The following is a 14705-nucleotide window of genomic DNA, read 5'->3' on the forward strand; positions in this document are numbered from 1 at the left end:
GGTGATGGCTGGATGATGGAAAGCTGTGAAGGAAGGCCGGTGGATGCATGGAAGGATGAATGGGCTGGCAGGATGAGTAAGAAGGAGATGGTAGGTGGATAAGGGTGGATGGTGAGTGGGTGGGTGCCGGAAGGTCTCCTGGACGCTGCCTGCCATCAGCTTGCTATCCTGTTCTCCCTCTGCTGGCTGCACACTATGTATTTCATCTTAGGAGATAATCAGGCACCTGTGCTATGGGACATTCTGGGCAATGGGACTGTGTTGCATCACCAGACTCATGGCAATTTGAAAACATCAAAGGATGCTTTCAGAATCAGTGCTTCTGGGCTGGAGAGATAGCTTAGTGGCCTAAGTACCTGCCTGGCAAGTGCAAGGTCTTGAGTTTGATCTCTGGTACCAGAAAAAAATAAAAGAACCACAGCTCCACCTCTAACTTCCCACAACTTGGGTTCAGCTCAAGGTCATATGCATGTAGACAATTGCTCCACCACTGAGCCAAATCCCCAGCCCTTTTCAAATTTTAGTTTGAAACAGAATCTGGTTATGTAGGTTGGGTTGAATTGAAACTTGGAATTCTCCTGCCTCAGCCTGCTGAGTAGCTGAGAACACAGCTGCCACCATGCCTGGCTGTTCTAGGGCTTTTACATGTACTTGGCTGAGGGTCCTTAGCTCTGCTGGCTGGGGTGGTCACACCTGGCCATAGCCATGCAGTGCACTGTGTCCGCAGCAGCAGCAGCAGCAGCAGCAGCAGCAGCAGCAGCAGCAGCAGCAGCAGCAGCAGCAGCAGCATGTGGGTGGTGTGGCATGTAGCTGCTGTGTGCGTGGTGGTCGTGTGTAGCAGCAGCCAAGAGACAAACACGGTCCTCCGGGTGACCAAGGATGTGCTGAGCAAGGGTGAGTCCACCCCAAAATGGGGTGAGGGTGGCATGGGGCCGGCAGGTTGGGCCAACAACTCAGGTACTCAAGGATCGCACTGGCAGAATCCACCTTGAGGGGCTGGGTGTCTTTTTGGGCCTCAATTTCCCCTTTCTGGAGGGTGCTGCCCTTGCTGTGTGGCAGGTACCATTCCGGGGACTTCATTCTCATTTTCTTTAGGCAGTAGAGAGCAGTGATTAAGAATCAGGGCCTTAAAATCAGATTTCCCATGATTCAAATTCTGTTTCCATGACCTTAAATTCTTGGTTTGAGTTCTCTGAGCCTCAGTTTCCTCATCTGAAAAGTGGGTGTAGTTATCCCTACCTCTGAGAACTAAACTGAGGATTAAACAACTTTCTGAGAAATAGCACAGTTCTTAGGGTCTAGGAGGCCTTCAAATGTATGACCTGTAATTCCTGCCTCCAATTATCATGTTCTCATCTGGCAAACGAGGACCCGCGCCCTGCCCCTGTGCCCTCCCCCTGTTGGCATGTGAGTAAAAACTCCACCATTCCCATCTGAGTGGTCTCTGAGCACCTCACAGGCCTCAGTGTATTTGGCAAATAGGGACCGTCATTCTGCTCCTATTTTTCAGGAATAGATAATGCATAAAGAGGTCAAAAAATGTGTTTTTTAAAGCTGCAAAGAGTAGGGGACTTGGAAAGGGAGAGTGACAATGGAAATCTAGTTCAGCATGGCTGGACAGGTAAAAATCTAGATAACATGAGGCCACGCAAAGCCCAGCAGAGAGTGACCCCGCCTTGAGGGGCTTTCTGCCCTACCCCTTCTCAGAACGGGTGGAGAGGGCCAAGGGCTGCCCACACGGCGCTTGGAGGTAGGCTGGGCCACACAGGCAGCCCCTGACTGACCTGTGCCTCCCCACAGCCATCTCGGGCACGCTGCAGCAGAGCAACGCTCTTCACTCGGCCCTGCGAGAATTGCCCACGGGTAAAGCTGGCGCTGACGGTGGCGGGCCCCTCCTGGGGGGGCTGCTTGGTGGCTCGGGGAGCAGCGGTGGAGGGGGCAGTGGTCTTCTGGGAGGCCTGCTTGGTGGTGGGAGTGGGGGTGGTGGTGACCTGTTGGGCGGAGGCTTACTGGGGGGCGGTAGCAGCACTGGTGGGGGGCTGCTGGGTGGCAATGCCGGGGGGCTGCTGAGTAATGGAGCGAGTGGCAGTGGTGGGGGGCTGCTGGGTGGCAGTGGTGGTAGTGGATTGCTGGGTGGTAGCCATGGCCTTTTGGGTGGTGGCCGGCACAAGTACGATGACTACAGAAGTGCTGAATTCCCCCGAGGTGTTGGTGGTGTCCCCTACAATGACTTCCATTTCCGGGAGCGTCCCCCCCAATACACTAATGGCAAACAGCTTGGTGGAAATTACAAATATGGTCACATTGAGAGTAATGACAACTCCGCTCAGCTGGGCGGCAAATACCGCTATGGCGAGATCCTAGAGTCAGACGGCAGTGTCAGAGACCTGCGGCGCGGGGACGAGAGCGCCCCTGGCGGCCACCCGGGCCGGTACCGGTACCGGTCTGCAGAGGACAGGGTCCGCAGGCGCCGGGAGCTGCGGCCAGGGGAGATCCCCGCGGGGGTGGCCACCGGGGCGCTCGGCTCTGGCGGCTTGCTGGGCTCTGGGGGCATCCTAGCCAATGAGGGCATCCTGGGGAGCCAAGGCGGCCTGCTCGGCGGAGGTGGTGCCCTCGGCGAGGGAGGCCTGCTCGGAAACGGAGGCCTCCTGGGGCTGCTCGGCGAAGGTGGCCTCATCAGCACTGTGCAGGGTATCACCGGGTAAGTCTGCTGGGTTTCCTATCAAGTTCCCCATGATCTGATAAATAGGAAGGCGTCTTTAGGAGGGGACCTTGGCACTGGACTTCTCAGACCAATTTTACATAGTTTGGGGTCTTGGCAGGAAACAGTGCAGTGTCTGAGCCCAGCTGTAGCTTAGGTAGTTGTTCGTGACCCGAGGTTAGTTTTTCCACTTGTCCAGCCTCAGTTTCCTCAGCTGTAGAATGGTCATAACAATGTAGTAAGCAGAAAAGCCAGAGGATTTAAAATTAACCACACGTAGTGTACGTGTGTTATATTCAGCCACATCCAGGCTCCTTCTTGCAGTCATTTGATTCAACAAATATGTAGAGCCTGTACTATGCAAAGGACGCTGTCGGCACAGATCCAGGGTAGCGTTGGCCCTGGGGCTTGTGGGCTGGTGGGTTATGTGGGCTGGGGTGGCAGAGCTTGCAGAAAATTGCCAGCCACCACAAGCATAGAGGTCTAGGGGATAAGCGAGCTCACCCGCCAGAGGCTGGGGGCTTCCTGGAGGGGGTGCTGAGCTGCAGTCTGAAGCCTGGGCAGCCTCACATGGGCAGGGATAGGCAGAGGGAATGGCGTGTTGGTGTGGAAATATGCAGAAAGGCTCAGCGGGTGTCTGGGTGATGTCCCTGAGTGCCTCCTTGGATGCCATGAACTGTCTGGGAACCGCAGGTCTCTTAGAATTGGGGGAAGCCAGGGATATAGCTCAGAGGAACAAGCACCTGCCTGGCAAGTGCAAGGTTCTGTGTTCAATTCCCAGTGCAAAAAAAAAAAAAAAAAAGATGGTAAGTCTTGGAGTTGTGGGGGGGGGGGGTGGATGAGGAGCAGAGTGGTGTATGAGGGAGGGCTCTACTGCAGGCCCTGCAGTGGGTGCCTCAGGTCACAGGACTGTCACCCCGTGCAGGCTGCGCATCATGGAGCTGACCCTGCCCCGGGTGTCCGTGCGGCTCCTGCCTGGTGTGGGTGTTTACCTGAACCTGTACACCCGTGTGGCCATCAGCGGGAAGAGGTGTGTGTCCTTGTCACCGTATTCCCACAGAGCTCGGGCAAGTTGCCTGCCTCACCACACCTGGTCTCTGAACCCATAATGTGGAGAGCTGAAGTCACCCCACAGTCAACATCCCCTGTCAAGACAGCCTAGCATGTTGGGTGACTGGAGTCAAGGGAGAACCTGGGTTTGCTTCCTGACCCTTACAAGCTGCGTGACCTTGGGCCAGACTTCCAGTGTCAATGAGCCTTAGTGTCTTCACCCGTACTTGTCTGTATGACTACCTCCCTTCCCAGCTGGCTGTGGCCACCCTCAGAGTCCCACCATGGAGTAGTGCTCCCTAGAGGGCCTCAGAGGTGGGCTTCTGTATCATTCAACCCTTAAGGATGAGGTCATGTTTCCAAAGTTAGGTGATTAGATGGTTACCTTGGAAACCAGATTTATGCAGATCTCTGTTCCCAGCCTTCTTAGAGATGAGCAAGGGGGCATGGCAGCTGACAGAGACAGCCAGGGCTAAGCCTGAACTCAGAGATGCCAGCAGGCCTGGTGGCTGGAGTGTGACTCACTGTCCTCCTGGCCCATTGGTCGCCTTTAGTCTCATTGGTTTCCTGGACATCTCAGTGGAGGTGAACATCTCAGCCAAGGTCCGGCTGACCATGGACCGCACCGGTTATCCACGGCTGGTCATCGAGAGGTGTGACACCCTACTGGGGGGCATCAAAGTCAAGCTGCTGCGAGGGTGAGTCTAGCTGGTGGTGGAGTGCTGTGGGAAATGCTGGAACATCTGTCTCTGGCAAATAGAATGGTGTCTCTCCTCTCCCTGTGAGCAAGGCAGGCAGAGCTGTGATACCTGGGAGTAGTGAAGACTCACACAGAACCATCCACACTCTCCCCTGGCCCTGGCCTGGTGCTTGTCTGATGGGAACTCAAGGGGTGTGCTTGTGAACCCAGGATGTAGGCTTCAGCCAACTTGGGGAGTGGTTATGACACACAGCTCCAGGCCTTCATCCATGTGACCAGGAGGACACCTGGGGTTTAGGGCTCAGCTTTACTCTTCATTGCTCTGTGACTTTGGACAACTCTGTTGCCCTCTTTGGGTGCCAGTTTCCCCATCTGTGACATGAAGGTACATTCTTGTTTCCTTGGTAGTTGAGATGACGATGTAAAGCTGCATAAACAGAGAAGAGAGGAGGGAGGAGCCAGGACAAGAGTGAAGCCTTCCAGGCCCTGCCTCCAAACAGTGCATTTAGAGACTGAGCTCCCTAGAGGATTCACCCACCTCTGAGTAGAGCTCCCCATGATCCATCATCGTCCCCAGCCCCACCTCAGAGTACCTGAGACTTTTGGGACAATCTAGACCTAGACCATAGCATGTCTCAGCTATGGTCTGTCCCTCTGTGGCCATTTCTCAGCCATTCTGCCAATGCATCCCTAGTCAGGTACATTTCTACGTTCCCCATGAAGTCACCAAGACCTCACCTCTGTCCAGAGGGGTTTTGGGTGTCCATGCACTGACCAGCACCCTGTCCCCAGGAGGCAGCTGGGATAACACATGTTCGGGACAGCTCAGAGCCAAGTCCCTTTCTCCCAGCATGGGGGACACTTCTCTAGCTCCTCTCTTTGGGGTCGCTGTCACCCCTTTCACTCCTGTCTTATCAATCCCTTGGCCCAGAGCTGCCATCCTCCTCATATCAAGATCCGGGCAGCAGAAAAGCTCCGTGTGACCTGTGGATCCTTGCTCTCTGCTTCGCTTGGGCTTCTCCCTGTCTTTATTTCTGTGTCATGGTGAATGCGGGCAGAGAAAATTGGGCCCTGGGTTCAAAACATAGAAGTCCCATAGATTTTCAAATCCAAATTCATGTTTTCACTTGGAAATACATTTGATGTAACATACTTAGAAAATGTGAAGTGACAAAAAGGCCCCAAAAGCTCATGGAGAGAGGTTCTTATGGGGTTGATTGCAAAGGGGAAGTACAGAGGTAGAGTACTTGGCTGTCTTTGGTGGCTTTTTACAATATACATCACAGTGACCAGCTGTCTCTAGAAGACAGTAGCAACTGCAACAGGAAGTATTACCTGGGTAACTGAGAAACTGGAGTTTACTGCCTGGGGGGCATTTTTTCTTACACTCAGCCTGTCCCTATCTTTCTAGGCTTCTCCCTAACGTTGTGGACAACTTAGTAAACCGAGTCCTGGCCAACGTGCTCCCTGACTTGGTAAGAGCAGGTGGGAGGGACACAGTCTCACCTTTATCCTCTATCCTGAGGGCCATGTAGTTGACTTAGAAGGACAAGTTCTTGGGGTCCAGGAAGGGGCTGGAGACATGGAAGGACAGCTGGGTAGAGGGTGAGGGGGAGATGCCTGAGCTTCACACAGCTCTGGGTTCAACTTTCAGCTTAGACTTTTCTGAGCCATGTGACAAGTCATGTCCCTTTTATGCCTCTCAGTTTCCCCTCTTTAGAATGGAATTGTGACAGAGGCTCCCACTGGGGCTAAGGTGAGGACACAGCCTGGCACAGAACAGTCATCAGACACGAGCTGCCTTGTTGCTATGGGTGCACCCCTTTCCCGACTTCCTTCAGGGCCACCTGACCCATGACATTTCTCTCCACAGCTCTGCCCTATCGTGGATGTGGTGCTGGGTCTCGTCAATGACCAGTTGGGTCTCGTGGACTGTAAGTCCTTCCTGCTTGGCAGCAGTGGGCTAATGGCTTCTCAGGGCCGGGTGTGGGAACATGGCAACTCCTAGGAGGAGAGCCCCGTGTGGTGCAGACAGCAGGCATTTTCCCCCGCCCACCTTACATCCCACCTGGCCTGGAGAAGGAGGGTGCGAGCTGGTTCTGCCCTGGTGGCTGTGCACTCAGAGGTCCCACAGCTTCCTCTTGCCTAAGATGGCACAGGGAGGGAAGGTGTCTGGGCAGCCAAGGGCTCAGCCTGAGACCTCTCCTTTTGCCCACAGCTCTGATTCCACTGGGCATTCTGGGAAGTGTGCAGTATACATTCTCCAGCCTTCCGTTGGTGACCGGCGAGTTCCTGGAGCTGGACCTCAACGTGAGTCCCATGTCTTGGCCTGGGAGGCATGGCCCCAGCAATATGGGAACGGGGCCCTTTTCCTACTAGAATGGTATGTGTTTAACAACTGCATCTCCACAATGAAAATTAAAATTGTGATTTGCAGCATTTGCTGATTTTCATGGCATAAACACTGCTGATGGGGTCAATTTCTACCCACTGAAAGTGAACTTGGGAAGAGATATATGAGTTGGAATCAGTGACAAGGGCCCTAGGACCTGCCACTAGGGGCTAGAAACATCTGTGTACACAGGCACACACGTTACACACACACACACACACACACACACACACACACACACTCACAAACACTGCTCTGCAGAGAAGACCCTTGCTGGTTCCTGCTAGGTGCCCTGCCTGGGTGGGCTGTGAGCTGGGACAGTAGCACTGGGCAAGTCAGCCCTGGGGGATGCCAAGCTCCTAGAGGGATTAGGCCACAAAGAGTGCTGGAAAAAATACACAGTGATTCATCCAGTACTGTATAAGCACCAAAATCACAGAGATGGGACCCTGGGTTCAGGACAGCTTTCTGGAGGGCTGACCCTTGCTCTTGGCAGGGTGGAGCAGCTTTGGAGTAGGGCCAGGGTGGGATGGTGAGGGGTGAGGACTGACAGAGTCCTGGGGGCTGTATCACAGAGGGCAGGTGCCAGCTGAGGGGCTGCAGTGGGGCCTAAGCAGCCCCTGGACAGAGTCCACAGAGCTTTGTGGGCTGTCACCAGGACTGTGGCCCTGACAGCTGGGATGTGCCAGGGTGTGCCCTGCAGAAGTGCCTGCATGCACTGCAGAGAAGCTGTGCCGTGGGTGCACAGAGGGTGTAAGAGGACCCTTCCATCACAGCCCAAAGCAGAGCTGGGGCCATAAGAAGGAGGCACCCAGACCCTTGCTCTGGTTTCATTTCAGCCTCACTTCCCTCCTCTCTGCACCCTGTGACCCCTTTCTCTCTGCCACCACAGACTCTGGTTTCGGAAGCAGGAGGAGATCTCATTGACTACCCCTTGGGCCGGCCTGCTATGTCACCCAGACCACAGATGCCAGAGCTGCCCCCCATGGGCGACAACACCAACTCTCAGTTGGGCATCTCAGCTAACTTCCTGGGCAAGGTGCTGACTATGTTGCAGAAGGAAGGGGCCCTAAACATCGACATCACCGACGGCATGGTGAGTCCTGGGCTTTGGCTGATGCTTCAGTCCACAGCTGTGGATGGCCACATTGGCTCATGTCCAGGTCCCAGAGGTGCGTAGGTCATATCTGGTTGCCCAAAACTGGTGCTCAGGGGCTTCTACTTGGCTCACAGACTTGATGCTGAATATTGTCCCATTGCAGGAAACGTGTTGCTCCTGTTCAAGTCTGTTGGATTCTATCTCAATCATCTTTTTTTTTTGTTTCCCTTGCACTTGCCAGGGAAGTGCTTATTCCACTGAGCCATCTCCCCGGCCCTCAATCATATTTGAAAAAGAGCTTACCATATATTCACTTATATGTACCTCAAAAAAGCATTTAGAATCCTCCCACTTAGAAAATGAATACCCAGTACATAAATAATTAAAGGATACATAAGAAGTGAGGCATGCTGGCCCATACGTGGGAGATTGAGGCAGGAGGATTGGGAGTTTGAGGCCAGCCGGGACAACTTAGTCACTTATTAAGACCCTGTCCCAAAAAAGGGCTATGTGGGTGTAAGTTCAGTATGAGGGCCCTGGGTCCAATCTCCAGTGTCACCCACAAAGAAAGGTAATTAAAAACATAACACCACTATGAGGTGGGCTCGAGTCATTTCCCTCTAAATTCTTTTGAAATCTTTCAGGCCATCAGACAAGTTGCAGAATAGCACAACTTATGCACACCTATTCTTTACCCAGATTCACTAGTTTCTATCTATTTCTCTATATCTCTATCTACCTACCTACCTACCTACCTACCTACCTACCTACCTACCTATACCTGCCCATCTTCCTACCAATCTATGCTTCCACCCATCCACCCATCATTTACCCAGTACCCAGCATCTACCCCTCCATGTATCCATCCATTTGCTCACCTGCACCTCCATCCATCTATCCATCCATCCACAGATCCCTCTCTCCACCCTCTCTCCATCTCTCTGCCTGCCCACCCACTCATCCACACACCTCCCTCCCTCTACCCACCCCACCTGGCATTTTGCTCCTAATGTTTTGCCCCATAAACTTTGCTGCTTCCCTTAAGAGCAAAGAGTTCTCCAGAAGGAAATCACACATATTATGCCAACCTTGGATTCCACTGAGGAGAACATATCCATGGAGTGCCAGCATTTGGTTAACCCTCTTGCAGTTTTAAGCGTTTCTCTTTTTAAAAAATTTATTTTATGGAAAAACAAAATTAGTAACTGCTTTGAAGATAACAATACGCAGTTTGTTCTTCTCCTATTCCTTTGTTATGCACTCCCTTTTAATTGAGGGAGATCAGCACTTGTCAGCCAGTGATAGCCACGCAGCAGGTAGTGCGAATGTTTCACCACATCGCATTGATGTTATGGTCTCTTAACAAGTGAGACAATTTATAGAAAACACAAAGTGAGTAACAGTACAATTGGCTTGGGGACATGCCAGAAGCCAAGAGTTTGGTGGACACTGGTTTGTACAAATGGACTCGAGGATGTGCACCTTGCTTTAACAAGGAATTACATTGTGGAGAAGAAGCACCCAGCTCTGACCGCTTGTTCTTCCAGTAAGGGCTGTGGTGAGCTTAAGCTGCTGGCACCCCCTTCACTCACTGCTCTGTGACTACACTGTGGCTGCCCCTGGGAGGTGCAGTCTCCCCAGGACCACTCAGGGAAAGAAGATTCCCTACTGGTGGAAGTTTGATGGCTGGTCCTCTGCACCTCTGCACTCACATGGCCCTTGTTCTTGTCCCACAGTTTGATGAGCTTCCTCCGCTTACCACGTCCACGCTTGGGGCCCTGATTCCCAAGGTGAGTAGGTAAGGTGGGCAGCGCCATTGTCTCTGGCCTCACTCCCCTGAGCTGGCTGGAAGGGAAGATGCTCAGCACTAGGGTGGTGGCTCCCCGCTGCTTCCAGCCAGCGCAGTGACACAGGTGTGGAGAACAGACACCACGTGGGAGGGCTCCAAGGAGGAAGGGAGGTGGACTGAACTGCGCAGGTCTAAGCACGGCCAGGCTACTCCTTCGCTGTGTGACTTTGGCACCAGCCCCAACATCTCCAAGGCCGAGGCCTCACTGGTCAAGGAAACCATGCTAACACAGTCCCACGGGCTCAGGTGACCTGGGAGAGTGGAGGGGAGGGTGCAGGAAAAGAAGAGAGCACAGGGCCAGGCACACTGATGTGTGGGACCTTCGAAGGGTGCCACTAGACCTTTGGAGATGACAGCATAAGATCCAGCACCTCCCAGCCATATTACCATATACAAATGGCCCTATCACTGAGCCTCTGATTTCTCATCTGGAACATGGGGACAACCATGCACTCTCTTCAGGGTGGCTGTGCGTCTAGGGTCTGGAGTCCGGAGCAGAGCAGATGCTTGGCAAACTAAACTGTGTTACTGTTGATAATTACAATTTTTTTTTAAAAAAGACTAAGACCTGTAACCCCAGTGCTGGGGAGGCTGGAAACAGGAGGATCACTGTGAGTCTGAGCTGCATAGTGAGACCCTGTACCAAATACATTTTTAAAAAAGACAAGGACAAGTGCACTCTTTCTTGGTTAGCGGCCACGTAGAGATGGAGCAAAGGCCTTTCTGCTGCCAGCCCTGGTTCTGTGGCAGGAAGCATTCTCAGAGTGGCCACAGCCAGAGATGTTGTGGGCATTTCTGCCTTCTTTCCACCTTTGGTCTCCTGCTTCAAATTCAAAAGGAGGGAGTGAAATCCAATAAGTGGCTGTTATCGCCCTCATGTGTCTGAGAGCAGAATGGCAGGCAACGATTCTACGTGCTGAGCAGGGGCTGCTCCAGGAGGTCGAGGGACCCCTATATCACATCCTGGACATATTGCATTTTATAGCTTATAACGTTTTCTTTCTTTTTTTTTTTTAAAATATATTTATTTATTTTTAAATTTTTATTTATTTATTTGTGTGTGTGTGTGTGTGTGTGGGGCCAGCTCAGCCCACCAGGGGACAGGGCTGGCTGGCATGTGGTGCTGGGGGATTGAACCGCGGTCCCTGTGCTTTGCTAAGCTTGTTCTAAGTAGGTGCTTTAGACCACTGAGCCATCTCACCAGCCCAGCTTATAACGTTTTCTTAGAGTCCACACTTTCATTTGTTTCTAACAGTCCCCTCTCACAGGGCAAGGAGGGACAAGGACCTCATTTTACAGATGGGGTAAAAGAGGCCCAGAGGCAGTGGCAAAGCTGGGCTAGAGCAGGGACTCCGGCCTTGGCACCACTGTAGGTCAGCCTCAGTGGGTTGGGGCTAGACACAGAGACCATTTCCTAGGACCCAGGCCAGGGAGGTCCCCTGGAGAGGCCTGACCAGCTCTGGGATGTGTGTGTGTGGCGGGGGCGGTGATAGTGATTGCTGTGGCAACAGTTCAAGGTGCTGAGGGGTCTCTGTGAAGACAGCAAGACTGCTTGCTCTGGTTTCGGATGGTTGGGACACCAGGTGCCTCCCAGGCAGTGCTGAAAATGACCCCAGGAAAAGACAGTTTGTCAAGTGATTGACTTGTTGAAAGCCAATCTGACAAAAATTCATGCAGTGATGAAATGGCTGAATTTGTAAGTTTTACACTGGCCACGAGGTTGTACAAAAAATTCAGGAACGTAAATGAAGTCTCAGGGCCAAGCCCGGTGCTACAGCATGGCCCATAGTGAAGTTCCTTCCAAACAAGCTTCTTTCTACTTGTTCAATGTATTCAATGAGAATTTAAAATCAATTACATGAAAAATCAGTAAATGTGGCAAAGTGGTCATCTGGTGTTGTTAACTAGCTTTGGTGTTTAGTCTGCAGCAGGCAGGCTCCACTCTCTTCCCTGTGGATCTCAGGAGACCTGGTAAATTCAGGCAGGACGAGCGGCCTGGCCTTTGCTTGGGGACATGGCAGTAAGACGCTCAGAAGCATGGGCTTTCTCACTGTAGGAAGGATGGCAAAGGGCTGGGGCTCTGTGTTGTGTAGACTTGTGCTGGAACCTTGCACATCTTGTTTGAGATGTTCCTCTGAGCCTTCCATCTGTAGCTTGGAGAAAGAGTATCTCAAGAGTTGTCAAGACTGTCACTCTGGTCCTGGGCCAGAAGCCTGTGAGACTCCAGTTGGCTCAGTGCCAGGTCTGAGCATTCCTGTGGAAAGGGTTGAGCCTGGAGCTCTGTCTGTACTGTCACATTTCATTCTTACTGCAGCCCTGCAAATGGCTCGGGGGTTGCATCCTCTTCCCTGGTACTACAGCGGGCCAGTGGCTTTGCCTATGGCTTATAGCACTCTGGAAATACTGGCTCTGAAGCTATTCAGGGAGGCCCTGGGCTCTGGGTTTGGAGATTGGCTGGCAGTACTCTGACTTCCTGTTGCCAAGGGCCCTGCTCACCTGGCCTCATGCCCACCTGCAGGTGTTCCAGCAGTACCCTGAGTCCCGCCCGCTCACCATCAGGATCCAGGTGCCCAACCCGCCATCAGTGACGCTGCAGAAGGATAAGGCATTGGTGAAGGTGTTTGCCACCTCCGAGGTCGTGGTCTCTCAGCCCAATGATGTTGAGACCACCATCTGCCTCATTGATGTGGTAAGTGTCTGGGGTGCTGTTGGGCCCCAGCTTGTCCTCAAGACAGAGTCTTGTGGTCTCCTGAAGCCCCTAGGCCCCTTCAGATCCCCACAGTCTCCACCATAGTGACTGCTTGTCCGTCTTTGGGGCCAGGGTGTGATCCACACCCAGTCTTTACCATTTCTAGCTGTGTGACCTTGGGCAAGTCACTCCCTGTGTCTGGGTTTGCTTTTTCCTCTACTACATGGGCTTGGCAGCAGGTCATGGTTAATTAGATGCTCAGAGCAGTACTGGGTATACTGTAAAGGCTCCCAGAGCGTTGACTGTTGTCATCCCCATGGGTTGTACACCACAGGGCAGGGCAGAGTAGCCCTTCATCATTCATTCAGCAATATTCATTGGCTAAGTACTTCCAACTAGGATTACACTCCTGGATGCAAGGGAAAGAGAAGACAGACGATATCTGCCCCCTTGCCCATGGCACCTACCAGGGGACAGACACAGACGCACCGATTTCCACAATTATTTCACGGAGAAGCATCTTCTTTCTTTACATTTTTAACCAATGCGTAATGATTGTACCTAGATTTGGGATACTATGAGATTTTTCAGAACACACATACAATACGTAATGATCAAATCAGGGTAATTAGCATATCCATCTTTGCTGTGAAAACATTGACAGTTCTTTCTTTTAGTTATCTTGAAATGTACAATGCATTCTTCTTCTTCCTCTTCTTCTGATACTGGGGATTGAACTCAGGGCCTGGCCCATGTCAGGCAGGCCCTTATGTCACTGTGGAGCTATCTCTGCAACCCAATCCACTGTTGCTAACTGTAGTTACTCTACTATGCTATAGGACACAAGAAGTTATTCCTGAGGAATCCATTTAAAATGTGAATGATTGAGGGCTGGCCGAATAGTTCAGTGGATTAAAGTACCTGCATGCAGGCACAGGGGCCAGGGGTTCGATCCCCAGGCCTGCTGTGCTGGCCCCATCCCCCTGGGGCGCCCTGAGATGGCAATTGAGACTGGGCGTGGTGGCGCGCACCTGTAATCCCAGCTCTTGGGAGGCTGTAAACAGGTGGATCACTACAAGTCCTATCTAGCAATGAGACCCTGAACACCCTGTAGATCCTTCAATACAAAATAAATAAATACAAAAAAAATAAAAAATAAAATGTGGATGATATCACTCCCCTACTTCCCTTCACCCTCAGATAAGAGCCGATCTCTTGAAAATGACCCGTGAAGTCCAGACCATCTCCCTTTTCAGTTCCCGTATGTCAGGCATGGCCTGGCTTCAGGGCCTCCACGTGTACTATTTCCAAGGTGTGGAATGCCCCCCCCCCCGGCTCACTCCCTTTTATTTTCTTTAGGCCTCTGCTCAGAAGTCCATCCTTAGAGAGGCCTTCTCAGATCACTTATCTAAAATATTCCTACTCTTTTACTCTTCTGTCTCTGCTTCAGTATATATAGCACAGGGCCCAGGACATGATAGGGCTCACTATACCTATCACTTGTTAAGTGATACATTGTGATGTGCTAAGTGGTAAGCACCATCTTCCTCTGTGTAGGTTTACGGGTTCAGACACTCAAGGCTCTCACCCCATCTTCTGTGTCATCCCTATCCCTTTGAAATGAAATGAGCCACTTCTGATCTGAAGTGGGTGTTTGGCTGGCCAGGGCATGTAGGGTCTTTTTTTACCCAGAGATAAAAAGAGCAAGTTCTTACCTAGTCTACATCCACCGATCAGCCCTATTGTGTGACTTTCCATCAACAGCCCAAGCTTTGAACCAGCTGACATCAGAACTTCCCAGTGCTTCGGGGGCAGAACCCCTTGGTTTGGCCCCATTCCACGCTTGCACCATACAGCCACTTTCTGGTGTCTTCTCTTCCTGTTACTATTTCCCTCTTTTCTTCCCCAAGGGCTTTGCACATACCCTCCCTACTACCTGGGTTGCTCTTTCACCCTCTTTATTTATTTGGTCAACTCCTACATATCCTTCAGTCCTCCATTCAAACACTGCTTCCTAAGGATGATTTCCAATATCAGTTTAGGTCTTTGCCACAAGCACGGAGGACCTCAGCTCTTCCTCCTCCCTCTTCCTCTTCCTCTTCCTCTTCCTCTTCCTCTTCCTCTTCCCCTTCCCCTTCCCCTTCCTCTTCTTCTTCTTCTTCTTCTTCTTCTTCTTCTTCTTCTTCTTCTTCTTCTTCTTCTTCTTCTTCTTCTTCTTCTTCTTC

At 51.9% G+C, this 14705-nt stretch overlaps 1 protein-coding gene across 1 annotated transcript in view; it reads left to right on the forward strand.

Moving 5' to 3' along the window:
• Positions 1–788: 788 nt before the first annotated feature.
• Positions 789–14705, forward strand: part of Bpifb4 (BPI fold containing family B member 4) — a 20676-nt gene continuing 6759 nt past the window's right edge. The window contains exons 1-11 of the mRNA XM_004630814.2: positions 789–894; positions 1801–1863; positions 2206–2701; positions 3627–3731; positions 4306–4449; positions 5863–5926; positions 6325–6385; positions 6670–6761; positions 7736–7939; positions 9679–9732; positions 12310–12480. Coding sequence (XP_004630871.1) covers positions 789–894; positions 1801–1863; positions 2206–2701; positions 3627–3731; positions 4306–4449; positions 5863–5926; positions 6325–6385; positions 6670–6761; positions 7736–7939; positions 9679–9732; positions 12310–12480 — 1560 coding nt within the window. The remainder of the gene's footprint in view (positions 895–1800; positions 1864–2205; positions 2702–3626; positions 3732–4305; positions 4450–5862; positions 5927–6324; positions 6386–6669; positions 6762–7735; positions 7940–9678; positions 9733–12309; positions 12481–14705) is intronic.

The sequence above is a fragment of the Octodon degus genome, unplaced genomic scaffold (assembly GCF_000260255.1).
Source record: "Octodon degus isolate 3935 unplaced genomic scaffold, OctDeg1.0 scaffold00037, whole genome shotgun sequence".
Classification (NCBI taxonomy): domain Eukaryota; kingdom Metazoa; phylum Chordata; class Mammalia; order Rodentia; family Octodontidae; genus Octodon; species Octodon degus.